The sequence below is a fragment of the Musa acuminata genome, chromosome BXJ1-5 (assembly GCF_036884655.1).
Source record: "Musa acuminata AAA Group cultivar baxijiao chromosome BXJ1-5, Cavendish_Baxijiao_AAA, whole genome shotgun sequence".
Classification (NCBI taxonomy): Eukaryota; Viridiplantae; Streptophyta; class Magnoliopsida; order Zingiberales; family Musaceae; genus Musa; species Musa acuminata.
The window spans coordinates 8,195,350-8,209,728 of record NC_088331.1 but is presented as its reverse complement, the minus strand read 5'-3'; the positions used below and the strand labels follow the sequence as shown (position 1 = coordinate 8,209,728).

The 14,379-nt window shown below is 42.1% G+C and overlaps 3 protein-coding genes across 3 annotated transcripts; 2 read left to right on the top strand and 1 right to left on the bottom strand.

Annotated features, from left to right (window-relative positions):
- Positions 1–253: 253 nt before the first annotated feature.
- LOC135673560 (expansin-like A1) lies at positions 254–1,648 on the bottom strand. The gene is made up of 5 exons (XM_065182612.1): positions 1,383–1,648; positions 1,182–1,291; positions 932–1,110; positions 684–813; positions 254–619 (listed from the first exon to the last, which is right to left on the bottom strand). Exons 1-5 carry the CDS (start codon positions 1,501–1,503, stop codon positions 371–373), a joined length of 789 nt encoding a protein of 262 aa, XP_065038684.1. The 5' UTR covers positions 1,504–1,648; the 3' UTR covers positions 254–370.
- A 3,300-nt stretch (positions 1,649–4,948) lies between these two features.
- On the top strand, positions 4,949–5,519 carry LOC135675217 (auxin-responsive protein SAUR64-like). Its single transcript, XM_065185493.1, has 2 exons — positions 4,949–5,289; positions 5,387–5,519. Exons 1-2 carry the CDS (start codon positions 4,949–4,951, stop codon positions 5,517–5,519), a joined length of 474 nt encoding a protein of 157 aa, XP_065041565.1.
- Positions 5,520–9,458: 3,939 nt separating this feature from the next.
- Positions 9,459–13,210, top strand: LOC135674956 (L-ascorbate oxidase homolog). Its single transcript, XM_065185218.1, has 8 exons — positions 9,459–9,860; positions 9,971–10,080; positions 10,757–11,027; positions 11,414–11,516; positions 11,588–11,933; positions 12,008–12,373; positions 12,451–12,529; positions 12,784–13,210. The coding sequence occupies exons 1-8, from the start codon at positions 9,720–9,722 to the stop codon at positions 12,994–12,996; spliced, it is 1,629 nt and encodes a 542-aa protein (XP_065041290.1). The 5' UTR covers positions 9,459–9,719; the 3' UTR covers positions 12,997–13,210.
- The last annotated feature ends 1,169 nt before the right edge of the window (positions 13,211–14,379 follow it).

Below are 14,379 nucleotides of genomic sequence, written 5' to 3'. Positions count from 1 at the left end.
TAAGAGAGAATACAATTTTTTGTTCATTTATATTGTTGAGAGGTACATGAATGAGATACTATTACTCTCTTTATGTACATGCATGAACTTATTTTCTTTTCGTTTTGGCTCATTTATGTGTCTTCTCTGATTTCTTGGCAACCATTCCCTCCTGAAGTTAGCAAAGAGATCATATTGTTCATCACCCACTATCAGAAGCAGATGCAAATTAACTTGCGTTATGGCTCTGGTTGTTTTCTTCATGCACTCTTCATGTTTGCAGGGAGGTTGTATATATTATTATTTATCATCAGAAATATATGATCTGTGGTTAGCAGAAACATATAATTAGCCTATCGAATCTTTTGAAACGAGAGAGCTCGAGCGTGCATCACTTCCAGTCTTTTGTGTCACAGGTGTAGCAGCCTTCTTGAGCGATGTCAGTGATCTGAACCCGCAAGTCGTAAACCGACCCGGTCTTCCAGTCGACCGGCAGGACCTCCTCCTGAGACCAAACCCACTTCCCGTCGTAGCCGCCGGTGACCACCATTCTGAGCTGCAGCGGCCCCGGAGGCGCCCGGTTCGTGCTCCACACCGGTCCGTATTCCCGGCTCATGAATTGCCAATCCGACGATCCCACCTGTGGACCCAACGCGAAGCATTAGTACTCCGGTTCAATTGGTTCTTGTGAGCCTTTTTACTACCTGTGCCACGTCCACTGCTACTATATCAGTCTGACCTCCCTGATACAGGAACTTGATGGCCAGATAGTTCGGGCTTTGGCTCTTCTCTTCCACTCTAATGGATAAGTTCTTGTTGTGCTCACATGGAATCCTGATCACAGCAAACAAGAAGAAGTTTCCGATTCAGAAACAACAGTGGCTATCATGTTGCGAGAAACAATATATGCATGTCTGACCACAACTCTGACATCCAACATTCAACTCACTACCTCTTGTATTCCACATCTACGATGCCCAGTTTCTTCAGCTCTTTGGCCATCCCATATCGTGCCATGGCTGCATAAGCCGGCCTATTGAGAGCCAAATCGGTGTCACTGATCTTGTTGAGGTCCGTAAGGATCACTTTGACACCTCCGCTGCTGCATATCTTCGTGTTCTTGCATCTTACCTGCTTAAAACGAGTGATTATATGATTGACAAGAGCAATAAGTTTTACGTGGAATTGCATGTGAATCTAACCTGGAAACATGCTCCACAGCCAATACCACCTCTGTGAAGAGAAGAGCCTGCAGCAGCAACATAGCCTCCGCTGAAGCCCAAAGCCAAGGAACCATATCCGCAAGCTCCGACTGTAAGGACAAACCGATCGAACCGGATAAAACCTCTTCTGGTTTGGAGCACTGAACTAAAGAAGCACAAGTTTGCAGTGCTGCAACATACCAGAGAAAGCAGAGGAGGAGGAGTAGCCAGCCCTGGCTTGATGAACACACCTGTCACAAGCCATAGCAGAGCAGGGAAGAAGGAAGAGAACAAAAATCAAGCAGACAGAGTCACAACCCATGTTGGTGTTCAGAGAGGAGATGGAGGAAAGTTCCCTTCTTGTGATCAAATAGAGGCGAGGCAGAGGAGACGACTGGGTTGCCAGATCTTGGGGCAGAACAGTCCAATAAGATGAGTGTAGAACAATAAGAATATTAGAAAGGAAACTGACCGATGCACGCGCCCATCAACTGGTCCTGCAGCCATATGTCAGAAGAGAAGAGCAGACCCATGCATGAAGTATCAATCTCTTTCGGCATCTTCTCAGAACCATGTTTTAATTGTTCCTTTGGTATCTTTCCATGGGTGAAATCTAATGGACGACGTGAAGTAGTCGGTCCAAAGCAGTTGGAGATGAGAAAACAAATGCCTCTAGAATTGACGAGATAATAATATGGACGCTACAAGTGCTAATCGTAGTCAGCAATCCTTTTCGCTTTTCTCTTTAAGCGTCAGCCCTTGACAGGATAATCTCTCTTCTCTTGCATTTGTCAAACAGAGTCGGGGTTGTAGCTACTGCTCGCGAGAGGAGTTGCCCCCTGTAGAGTGCAGATCACACTCTTCCTCTCTACTTTAGCTTGTATTGTCTGTTTCTGGAACTTTTTGCAATGATTCTTGCCAGCTTAGCTCAGTAATCGACGGAAGCATGTTTCTGCTAAGCATGATTTGTCAACATTTCTGCTGTGAGCAAGTATTAATTATGCTTGGCAAAAACAAATGCGAAGACTACTAACTAGAATGGATATACTAGTAATGCCAAATGGCATTTCTCAGAATGATTTGCTCGGGGTTGTGGAAGAGGGCCATGAACTTGGTCTAAGTTCTCCTTTGATCATCAGCGTAGCACATTGGCCCAGGCTTTGGACTGATGAGAAGCGAATGCGTGGTCGAGAACAGTGCGCCGAAAGGGTTGAACGAGGACAATGAAATGCCTCGAGTCCTACTCTATCTTTTCTACATTGATTCCTCATCATGCAAAGCGTATGTTGTGGTCCTCTACATGACTGAATGAAAACTTTGTGCAAAAAGGATGGGGAGGTAGCGCAGAGATTGTTCGATTTGTATATGCGTCTTTTGTGATTGTTGTGTTTCGGTCAAAAAGATGCATGTAGCAGATCAACGATCATGCATGCGGTCCACCACCCCAAGCTATCATCTTTGACAATTTCTCAGCAATATTGCAGCTTCGAAGAACGAAGGTAGAGATCACATGTACCTGTCGAGACCTTCAGAATTTAAGTTTGCAGCTTAAGAGAAGTATACATTCTTTTTCAAGACAGAGAACCTTAAAGTCGATGAGTTAGTATGGATAATATCTCAGTCTGACATTGTTGGTGCCATTGATGAAACAGTAGCCTTCAACATGATTTCATCATTTTCCAACTAAAATCCTTTTCCATGCATTAAGAGAAAGAAGGTTAGAAGTATGTCTTAGCTGACAGATTCCAAGTATTTGATCCAAAAAAATGTGGGCGAATGTTGATCACAAATAACTCCATTTGGGAGATGTTCTTGAGAAGAGAAGACAGCAATATCCTGTCAACGTCAATGACAGCTACGCAAGGTACAGAACCTTAAGCAGCAGATCGTAGGTTCATGGTTCTTTGAAAGCTTCATCGATCATTAGAATGATGATGTTCTTGATGCATTCCTACACCACCAAGGACAAAAGAAAATACATTCGTAGCAGTCACAAAAGATTAATGGCTCGACATCAGCATAAATGCAGAAATTAATCTTCTCACCAGGAAGCACATGATCTTGCTTCCTAGAAAGTCGTGATTCTGATGTCAAGCACCATTTCATGCATACAAGAAGATGAATGATCTTGAAATGATATCAGAATATCAGCATTACAAGAAAGAACTTTGTCGATTGTCTTCCAAAAGACTATATAATCTATCACTTGGATGCCCAGTTCATTCGATTAGTTCAGGGATGTCTTTAGGTATGATGCCATGATGCGTAAAAGCAAATACATATAATTCAGGATCCTAAGGTGACTGTCTCAATTATGATTCAGATATAGCTGTCTTGCCTTTCTAAAAGTGAGTTCAAATTGGATGTTTCCACTTGTACGATATCTGCATGACAAGAATAAAGTTATATTTGTGTCGATCATTGTTCTCCAAGAGTACATCATTGGATGATTGCCAAAAAGTGGGATTTCCACTTTTTTCTGTAGAGTAATTGAGGAAGAGCTCCAGTTAATATATACGAAGATGTTGAAGAACCTACGGAACTTTTCCAAAGATCATGGGCAAGAATCCAACAGTCAAGAACCACTTGGATGCCCATATTGTTAGGTCAACTAAGAAATCCATTTAAGATGACCAATGGCATGGAGCCTACATGTCTTCAGATCACTCGAAAGAAACTAGGCATCTAAAGCTGCCAGCCACAGACAAATCTAATCAACCCAAGTGTCGTGATGCGTCTTATCTTCCTCATAGGTGTTGTCTAGATGTAGTGCTGAAATGGAGGTGACAAAGTGCATGGTGTCAACGTCCGATGAGGACTGGATTTTCAATTTTCATTACGATGTACGTAAGCTTACACTGGTAAAACTGTTCTTGAGAAGAGGACGTGTAAGAACACGTCCAGAAACCATTCAAGAGAACTTTACTACCGAGGAACATATACGTGACATGTCAATAAATGCCATTAGCAGATAGAACAACCACGACGACCGTGGAAGCTATACCACCAGCCTTGGGCGCGTTTGTCGGTCCATGCTGTTCGCGTTCACGAGTCAGCAGAGCAATTGCCATCACCAGACAGACAAAGTGCCCTGCTGAAAGCGAAACCTAAACGAAAGCCCGTCGGCGACCGCTCGCTTGCCATTACTGTCATGCATCCCCTATACTGCAAGAACAAAAGAAGCACATCCGTAGCCCTCGCGAGAGCCAAATGGCCAAACGTCACGAACAAAAACGATCGAGTTCCGCAACAATTACGAAGAAGCTACTGAGATGGTGTGTAGGATCACGTAGTGGCTGACCGTAAGAAGGTAAAGGAACGTGTTTTGGGTTCTAATGCAAGTTCAAGAAGGAACTACATGTTCTCTAGAAACCAAGAGACGGTGAAGGTAACAGTAGGGTGTACATTTCATTAGGTTGGTTCAGGATCTTTTCGAGGATAACCCCATGGACCTACATGTCCTCAGATCTCCCAGAAGGAAAGGGAGGAGCTACACTGCTAACCACGAACACATTATCCGACCACATAAAGGAATCGTCCAACCAAATCTAAACATATAGCTGTCACATTTACATCCTCTTGCAAGCTCCCACATGGCTTTGCTCCCCTTGCAATGCAACGTTTGAAAGATACAGATCTGGACTGAGGTGCTTCCTCTTCAATATAAGTAGAGGACTACGTTTGGTGATCCCAAGCACATCCAAGGCTTTTCCATCGGTCTAAGGGTTTGTTTGCCGAAGAAAAGTGCCTGTTCAACCCTGTTAACCATGTTGAGTCCCAAGAGACTTGTCGAGAAGGCAAAGAGGGGTTTCCCGTTGATGAGAGCTCCCAGTTCCGGCGCTTGCACGACAGTGGTCGCTGAGAAGGGCCATTTCGTGGTGTACACTGTGGACGATGCGAGGTTCATGGTCCCATTGGCGTTCCTCAAGAACCGTCTATTTCAGGAGCTACTAAGGGTGTCGGAGGAGGAGTTTGGACTACCAGGCGATGGGCCGATCACGTTGGCGTGCAGCGCGGTTTCCATGGAGTACATCCTCTCCTTGCTCGGTAGACGCATGTCCGGAGATGTGGAGAGGGCTTTGCTTGCCTCCATCATCGATGCAGACCGGTGCAGGCTGGTTCATCCCGGATGTCACCAGCAACAAATAATAGCGTCGTAGAAGCACAAATGTTTCCGTCTACTGAATCGTGTGTCGCATGTACAGAGATTTCCCACCAGCAGAAGTTGGTTGTCCATTTGCTTTCAAGGTTGTCAAAGGCCAAGTACGGGAGCCTTTGCTTTTTGAGTCCTCACTATCCTCCCAAGTCCAACTGGGAGTTGGGATGGGTCTTCGTTAGGGCTTTTCAGATTTTGAAGCCTGGCTTCTTGTATTTCATTCGTAATAATCAGATCCTTTTTCTCTTGTATTTAGTTGGTAATGACCAATCTTGTGATCATTTTGTTTTGGATGTCCCTATTGCTTCTTGAACTTACTTTTGTAAAGCTCTTGTGTGAAGGACTTGATGGTTAATGGCAGTGGGATCAACATACTATTGTTTAAGCTTGAAGTGGATTGTACTAAATCTGCTTATCATTTTATATATTTCTCTTTTTTTTCTTTGAAAAATTTATTTTGTCAAAAACTTTTACACCATTATTTTTTTTTATTATTGACGGATGGAGAGATTCAAAATCTTTATCAACTAAACTAATCATTACTTTCATGTTCATCGTAGTCTTATAAGTCAATTTATGTTTTCACTGACATGGGATTAGACGAAGATATCATAGTTTCTGAGCAAATATTTTTTTAAAAAAATATTCATCTATTCGCAAGCGAAAGATTTTAACAAATTAGCGTAATAAATTTTTTTTTTTGTTTGAAAAAAAAAATAGACATGTTTTCAAATACATATATGCATACTGGCGAACAATAAAAATCTATTAGCAATTCCAAATCCAACAAAAGAAAGAACAAGCACATGAGCTACAGAACCCTTCGGCACACTGTAGGTCCATCTTTACCTTATCCAAACAGCATATTCATGGTCAGCAATGCCACTGTTCTCACAGACCAAATTTCCAGCTCAAACTGCACTGAAGTCATAAAAAGACTCAACCAATGGTATCGAAGGACCATCAATGAGTGGCTTCGGGGAAGCTTCCGCCAACCCCTCCTCATCCTTCATTGAAAGCCTGGGCCATATGGTAGCCAAGAACAAAGCATAGTAAGCTTCCCTCCGAAGGAGAAGTTGTGCCATCGCTCTCATCAACCACAAAAATGAGCAATTGAAGTGTTCTCGCTGGCGTGCACATGCCTCGCCCTCTCTCCAACCCAACATGGACAAGACATGGGTGTCAAGGCATCGCAGTTTCCCGGTAGTTCGTTGATTTGGTTAACATATATTAACACATATCGAATCAAACATAATTCAATCTAAAATTTTAAGTTTTTAGATTGAATATATCTCTCGATATTATTAATATAAGATTGTTCTTTTAATCTCTCTTCACACAAATATTTTCTATCAGACATGATTTATGATGTTTAAATATTTTAAAATTATAATTTATATAGTTTGAAAATATTTTCTGTATTTATCAAATAAACCAACACACAATAAATAATGTGAAAGCATTGGTGCATGAATTTATGATTGATATATATAAGTCATTCTATTGAAAAAGATAGACCATTAATTTTTTGCTGTAGAGATGAAAACCATGTATTCTACGTTGATAAAACTGTTTATATTTTGATTCGCTCGATGTATATTTCAGTCTGTATGGTTATTTTTATAAGAGTTTCTTAAGCATCTTAAACAAAATTCATGGAGTAGTTGATTTTTAATCAATGGAATTGAGGCCCTAATCCTATTCATAAAATGGTAGCTAGCTTAAACTCCAGAAAATGTTGGTGTACCTGTGTGTGACGGGAGACACATTATATCGTATGTTCTCAATCCATTATTTTGGGTTATCAATTAATAAAATAATTATTGGCAATGTATGTGTTCGAAAGACGTGAGTCAGAAAAATCTGATCCGTATGAGATGAAAGTTAACATGACAAAAATATGCTCAAGGCACATGAGTTGAGAAAACTTGACTTATAAAAGAAAATCTCAAATGTCGAATAAACTAAATGTCGCACTTCGAGCCATCCTTATAGGAGCTCCGAAGCATATCTTCGAAGGGAGGGGGACAAATAATAAGGAATATAATGTAAGTTAATCATCATGTGATACGTAATCATCACATAAGGTCCAGGTCACATTCCATTAGTCTGTCAACATTAACAAGAGTCCACAGGATATTCTACTGAATATGTTACTCTCGTGGAATATTTTATCCATTTACGACTATATATAAAAACATATCCTTAACACAATAAAAAAAAAATATTACCTTTTTTTTACCGCTCATGTCAACACTCGAAGACTTTGGATTACTAACTTGAATGTTGAATGATTAGGTTGGAAAACCTCTCTTGACCTTAGTCTTCGTATACGTGACACCTCGGGAGCTTGACGTTTTCACCTTGGACAATCCTATGCATGTGGGTCCAAACCATCAGACTAACTAAAACGTCAATAATATTTTCTCTCATCATAATTTAACTATTATCCACTGGGACCATATTCTTGACTGATTAACTAAATTAACCATTTAATATGAGTTAGAAATGCAAATGGTTCGAATAATATATCTTTCTTTTTCAGAATATGAATAACGAAAAAACAGTCAAAAACTTCCCATTTACATAATGTATATTTGTCACATATATTCTGCATCATTATATGTAATGGAAATAAAACTACTAGGTTTTGAACTTGGCTTAAATCATGACAAGCGAACCCCTAGTGATCTATTACTCATGTAAATAGCAACCATTTCCACACTCTTTGCTATTTAAATCCTACGAGTTTTCAGAAGAAAGCAAAAGAATTCTTAGTGATGAAACCCACCACTTCTCCCACTCGTTGCTCAAAAAGAATCAAAGCCATTGCTAACGAAATGCAAGCTTCATTTCTAGTGTAAGTCCAACAGTAGTAGTGACAAAACTACTTAGATCCGGATATGTGTCTTAAAAATCATTTCTACGGCACTATCCCTGCCGTCGTAATAGTGTTTCGACCACCACAACAAAAATCTATTTGGGAGAATTATAAATGATATAAATAGACTCGTAACATCAATCAAACTAATTTCAAATCTAAAAATTTGATACATCTATGTGCAAAATAACTAAAGATCTTTTTCAATGTCTTTATAAGTTAATAGAAATACTATAATATTATTGAAAAATACTGTAAGTGGGTCAAATAGAATCAAAACACATTAACAAGTATTTGATACATCATACTATAATTCAAATAGGTATTTATAATAATTTAGGAATAACATCACTTAAATAAAAATAAAAATTTAACTTATTATAGTGTTTTGATCACCATAATAAAAATATTATAAATGACCCGAATAAATTCCTAATCTTAATCAAATTAATTAAAACCCTAAAAATATGATATTATAATATTCTACCAATGATAACCAAAGAAACAGAATATACTGCCACTAATAATAATTTTAATATCTTAATAAAAAAATATTAAATGATATTAAAAATATAAATAAGTCAAATAAAATTACTGTAACGGTTCAAAAAATTGATGAAAAATTTTGATAGGAAGAATTCGTGAGAGGTATTCTGAATATTTTTTGAATGAGGGTTATTTTTTGAGAAAAAAAGGACATCTTTTTATTAAACTGAAATATATATATATATATATATATATATATATATATATATATATATATATATATATATATATATATATATATATATATATGTAAAATAGGGAAATCCCCATATTATCTATATGCTGAAGACATGCTGTTTGACATACAAAGGATGGGGATGGGAGGGTGTCTCTCTCTAATGCTAAGCATAAGCATATCCCAGAAAAGTCAACAGTGGGTCAAACCGTGGTTCCAAGCTTTAGCTACGAGGAAAACATAAAGGAACGGACCCTATCATCTTAATTACACATGGCATGAACCAGTCTTAATGATGACATTTGATTATAGTACGTAATAGTGGCAGTGACATTTGATTTTGTGTATGAGTCGAATTGGTTCATTAGATTATATTAAGCATTAAGGAATAAAGTGATGAAATCTAATTAAATTATTTATTTTATATTATAAGATATCCTTTCAAAAACATTATACATATGGAATTCACACAGACAATAATTACGATCCTTTTCCCTGCAGTTCGTTCAGTTCATTTCAAAGGGGTGCATCTCGAGAACACTAATTGAGTACCCCCACTGGGCAACTTGGCGTTGTTTCACAAGATTACATACTTCCCTTGCACTAAAAGTTTCCATCACCACCACAACCCACGCTCACACAAAACCCATCTTCTTCCTGTTCCCGTCCTGTCTTTGCCAGTCTCCATATATCGAGTAGAGACGTATAAGATGTGAAGTTGAGTGAAAGCTCAGAGTCGGTCGCTTCGCCTTCCATTTCAGACCCTTCTCAGATCAATCGATGGCCTCGGGCAAGCCGACTGTCGTTCTTTTATGTGGTTGTTGTTTCTTGGCCATGCTTGTTGGTGCCGAGGACCCGTACAGGTTCTTCGATTGGAACGTCACGTTCGGAGATATCTACCCTCTGGGAATCCGGCAGCAGGTACTCTGTGCTGTTCTTTATCCTCTCTCTCTCCCCCTTTCTATCAACATCGCCAAGATTTGTGGTTCAACGTTTCCTTTTCTTGGGTGGATCGATCCGAATGAACACAGGGGATACTCATCAATGGGCAATTCCCAGGGCCGGATATCCATTCACAGACCAACGACAATATTATCGTAAACGTATACAACAGCTTGACAGAGCCCTTTCTCATCTCATGGCAAGTCTCCTCTTCCTCTCTCTCTCTCTCTCTCTCTCTCTCTCGCTCTCTCTCATGTGCATGCGAAAGGACCTCCTCCTCGGAAGTTCATCATAGCTTTTCGTATTAATGATCAAGACATTTGCATCGCAACGAAACAAAGAGGTCATTCATGTCGCTTTCGCAATGGATTAAGTGCAAAAGACCAGAATCTTATTGTCCCATATGGTCACCTAAATTATGTTGCTCTTTAACTCTTAGTCCTTGTAGAAAAGGCTCAAACTTGTTGCCCATGCATATAGAAATGCATAAATGGTTATTGGAAAGAGAATTAATGGACTGAGCTGAACACTCGAAGCTATAAACATTCATGGAACCGAAAGAAATCGATATGGTAAACTGAGTTCTCTTAGTACGCAGTCATGCACTTCTAAGAATAAGCACTTTGGGTCGCTTACTGATGATTCCGGAGCTATTGATGCTGTCTATTTTCTAATTAGGATATAGTAGCCCACTTCCTAAAGCTAAAAAGGGGACGCCATCAATGTATCGGCCATACGGAAATCATGCTAACTTGCTCTTCAGTCCTTGTCCTCGATTGGTAGCTAATGGAGTTTACGTAGCTGGAAATGTTTGCTGCGGAGGTAAACGAATGGCAGGATGGCAAGCTGACCAGGTTCTCTGATTCGGGAAGCAGGAACGGGGTGCAGCAAAGAGGGAACTCATGGCAAGATGGCGTCTCGGGGACCAACTGCCCCATCCCACCCGGGAAGAACTTCACCTACGTGATGCATCTCAAGGACCAAATCGGCAGCTTCTTCTACTTCCCGTCCTTGGCCTTCCACAAGGCGGCCGGCGGCTTCGGGGGCATCCGGATCCTGAGCAGGCCCCGCATCCCGGTGCCCTTCGCCACCCCCGCCGATGACTTCACCCTCCTCATCGGTGATTGGTACAAGGCCGGTCACTCGGTATGAGAACTCCATCTCCTCCTTGATTGTTCTTTCGACTCTGCTAATTCGTTCGAAAAATATTCGTGAATTCAAGATTGATATCATGATAAAAATTTGACTAAAACTGCTATTAGTCGAAAAACAAAAATCACAGCAGTGATAAGATCTGTGGGGTTGTGAGCATTGGTGGCGTTGGTCACACACGAGTGTGATGCTGGAGAGTCGTCTCGGGAATTGGTCATGTCTCATTGGTGTGCAACCATGCCATCATTTGACACGATACCAAATCACGCAAATGATGTATATATACTATTTTTGAATTTATAGTTTATTAGTCATTAATTCTTTCAATTGGTTATTTGCATGATCATTTTATTGTACCGTCTTTTAATGTTGTCGAGTAGGTTCTAAAAGCCAGGTTGGACCGCGGCAAGAGGCTCCCCTTCCCGGACGCCATTCTCATCAATGGCCGGAGCTCCAATGGCGCCACCTTCGCAGTCGATCAAGGTTGGTATCGCTTACTCATGTCGCACATCATGAGTTAGCTACGTCTTCCATCTCTGTGTTGGGCGCTGCAGGCAAGACGTACAGGCTGAGGATCTCCAACGTTGGGCTGCAGAACTCGTTGAACATCCGGTTGCAGGCGCACACGATGAAGCTGGTGGAGGCGGAGGGCACTCACACCGTGCAGAACGACTACTCTTCCCTCGACGTGCACGTCGGCCAGTCGTTGTCGGTGCTGGTCACCGCCGACCAGCCCGTCCGGGACTACTACATCGCCGTGTCCACCCGGTTCACCAACCCCGTCCTTGCCGCCACTGCCACTCTTCACTACGGCAACTCGAAGCAGAAGGCGTCGGGACCCATCCCGGCAGGGCCTACGGGTCAGATCGATTGGTCTCTGGAGCAAGCGCGCACGATCAGGTGCACATTTCAATGCTGTGCTGCATCTCATTCCCATTCTTCACCTGCTTTTCTGCGAGCATAACGTTGCGCAGGACGAACCTCACTGCAAGCGGGCCGAGGCCGAATCCGCAGGGCTCATACCACTACGGCTCGATCAACGTGACCCGGGCGGTCCGACTCGCCAACTCAGCCGCCCAGGTGAACGGCAAGCAACGTTACGCGGTGAACAGCGTCTCGTTTGTGGAAGCGGACACCCCCTTGAAGCTCGCAGATCACTTCAAGATCGGCGGCGTCTTCCGACTCGGGAGCATCGCCGACTACCCCCCGGGCGCCAAGGAGCACCTCGACACCTCGGTCATGGCGGCCGACTTCCACGCCTTCGCGGAGATCGTGTTCGAGAACAAGGAGAGCATCGTCCAGAGCTGGCACCTCGATGGATACAACTTCTGGGTCGTCGGGTAATCCCTCCGCAAAACCAAGCTTGCTTGCAGCCAAATTCAACTTCTTGATGTTGGTATCTCACTATGGTTTTCAGAATGGATGGTGGAAAATGGAGCCCGGACAGACGAAGGGATTACAATCGCATCGATGCAGTGTCTCGCTGCACTACCCAAGTAAGATGAGAGTTCTGATTCTTCTCTCAGAAAATGATACATTGTCTCTGCTTTTGACCTGCACGAATCGGAGCAAGCTTGTCGCTGAGCTGATTCTTGCAGCTATTAGTATAACTCTTTGCAAAAGAAAAATGCTGACAGTTTCATCTCTCCTCGCTCTCTCTAATCTCTCAAACTAATACTGGTCTGATACTTTGCCAAGTTTGTTCAAAGGAGCTCAGAATTAACACTCTCTCACCAACTGATATGTGAAGGTATATCCCAAGTCATGGACTGCTGTTTACGTCGCCCTCGACAACGTGGGGATGTGGAACCTGCGGTCGGAGTTCTGGGGGCGCCGGTATCTCGGTCAGCAGTTCTATCTGCGTGTCTACTCTCCTGTGGAATCAGTAAGGGACGAGCATCCAATCCCAAACAACGCCCTTCTCTGTGGTAGAGCAGCTGACCGATCTACTCGCCCACTCTAAGCTAAGGCTGGATTAAGGGAAGAAGCTCCTGCTGATATTTCAATCATATCATCTCACCTATAAGATTTGTGCTGAAGACATTCGGTCCAAATGTTCGAAGTTTTCTTTTCTTCTTGGCAATAAGTTCTTTTCCCAAAGAGTACTCTCAATATTTATGTAGCCACGTAAGTTATATTCTCATGAGACAAGCATTTAATTTTAACTCATCAATTGATGGCTGCATAATTCCAATATCTAACGTTGATAGATTATAGCAGCGGAGAAGAACAACCTCTTCCTAACAACGTACTACTAAAAGAATGAATAAGAAAGGAGCTGCATGTGTTACCTTCTTTTCATATTCTGGGCATGTAAGTGTTTGCTTTCTCCCTTATAATGAGAGCAATATAGGGCTTGTTCGGGAACAAGATCTGTCAAATGGGCTTTACAAAGAGAAGCCAGCAGAGTTCAGTTGGCAGGATGCCCACCTCCATCTGTAAGCTTCTCTTGTTCATGGGAGACGGATGATTTGGAGGTGGACAGAATGCCAATAACCTCTGCAAGCAACCCTTTGGTAATCCCACATGACGTCGACCACGAACTAAATGAGACGCCGCTGCCTCCACCTTATGATACTGCCGACCAAGCGAGGGGATATATTGTGTTTATGCAAGAGGAAGAGAGAGATACATAGAGAACCACCGCTGATGGGGTTCTTCTTCTCGTGCAATGCACATTACAGCAGACAAGATGAAGTGGGGTTTCAATCATGTCTCTCCTTCTCTCTTCTCAAATCCTTCTATATAGAAAACGAAGGATTGGAAAGTGCGAAGGATGTGTGCGTGTGAGAGAGAGAGGATATTAACCGGAAAGGTAAAAGGAAACACACAACTTTCCTGCCTCCCAATACTAACGAATCCCTCTCTTTTTCCCTCGGACACGCACAGTCATAGAAGAAAGTCCCAGTTCTGTTCTTGACCACTTCCTACGGGGAAACAGAGACTGCAAGGATGAAGAGAGTGCAGTGCCACTGTGAGTGAAAGGTAAATGCAGGTGTGACTTCGGCTATAGGTATTGGGTTCTTAAAGGCCAAACATTTCCTTGCTAAACAGTGGAAAGACTGGATTCGTCAGAGAGAGCTGCAGCTGCTGCAAGTCAAAAGGCGTGGCGCTGGTTAATGGGAGTGGAACTGGCAGGAAAGCAGGGACAGCAAAACACTAGTTGAAGATTTGGTGTGGTCTTTGTCATGGAAAAAGACTAGTTTAAATGAACAAATGGTATTGGATGGAGAGGACAACGACGGTACCACTTGCATTCAGTCCTCGCTTGCTCTAACTTTCGAAAAGCAAACTTGTTATCAGAGTCATGGAAAGATGCCGGATCATGGGAGACATTATCGCTTTT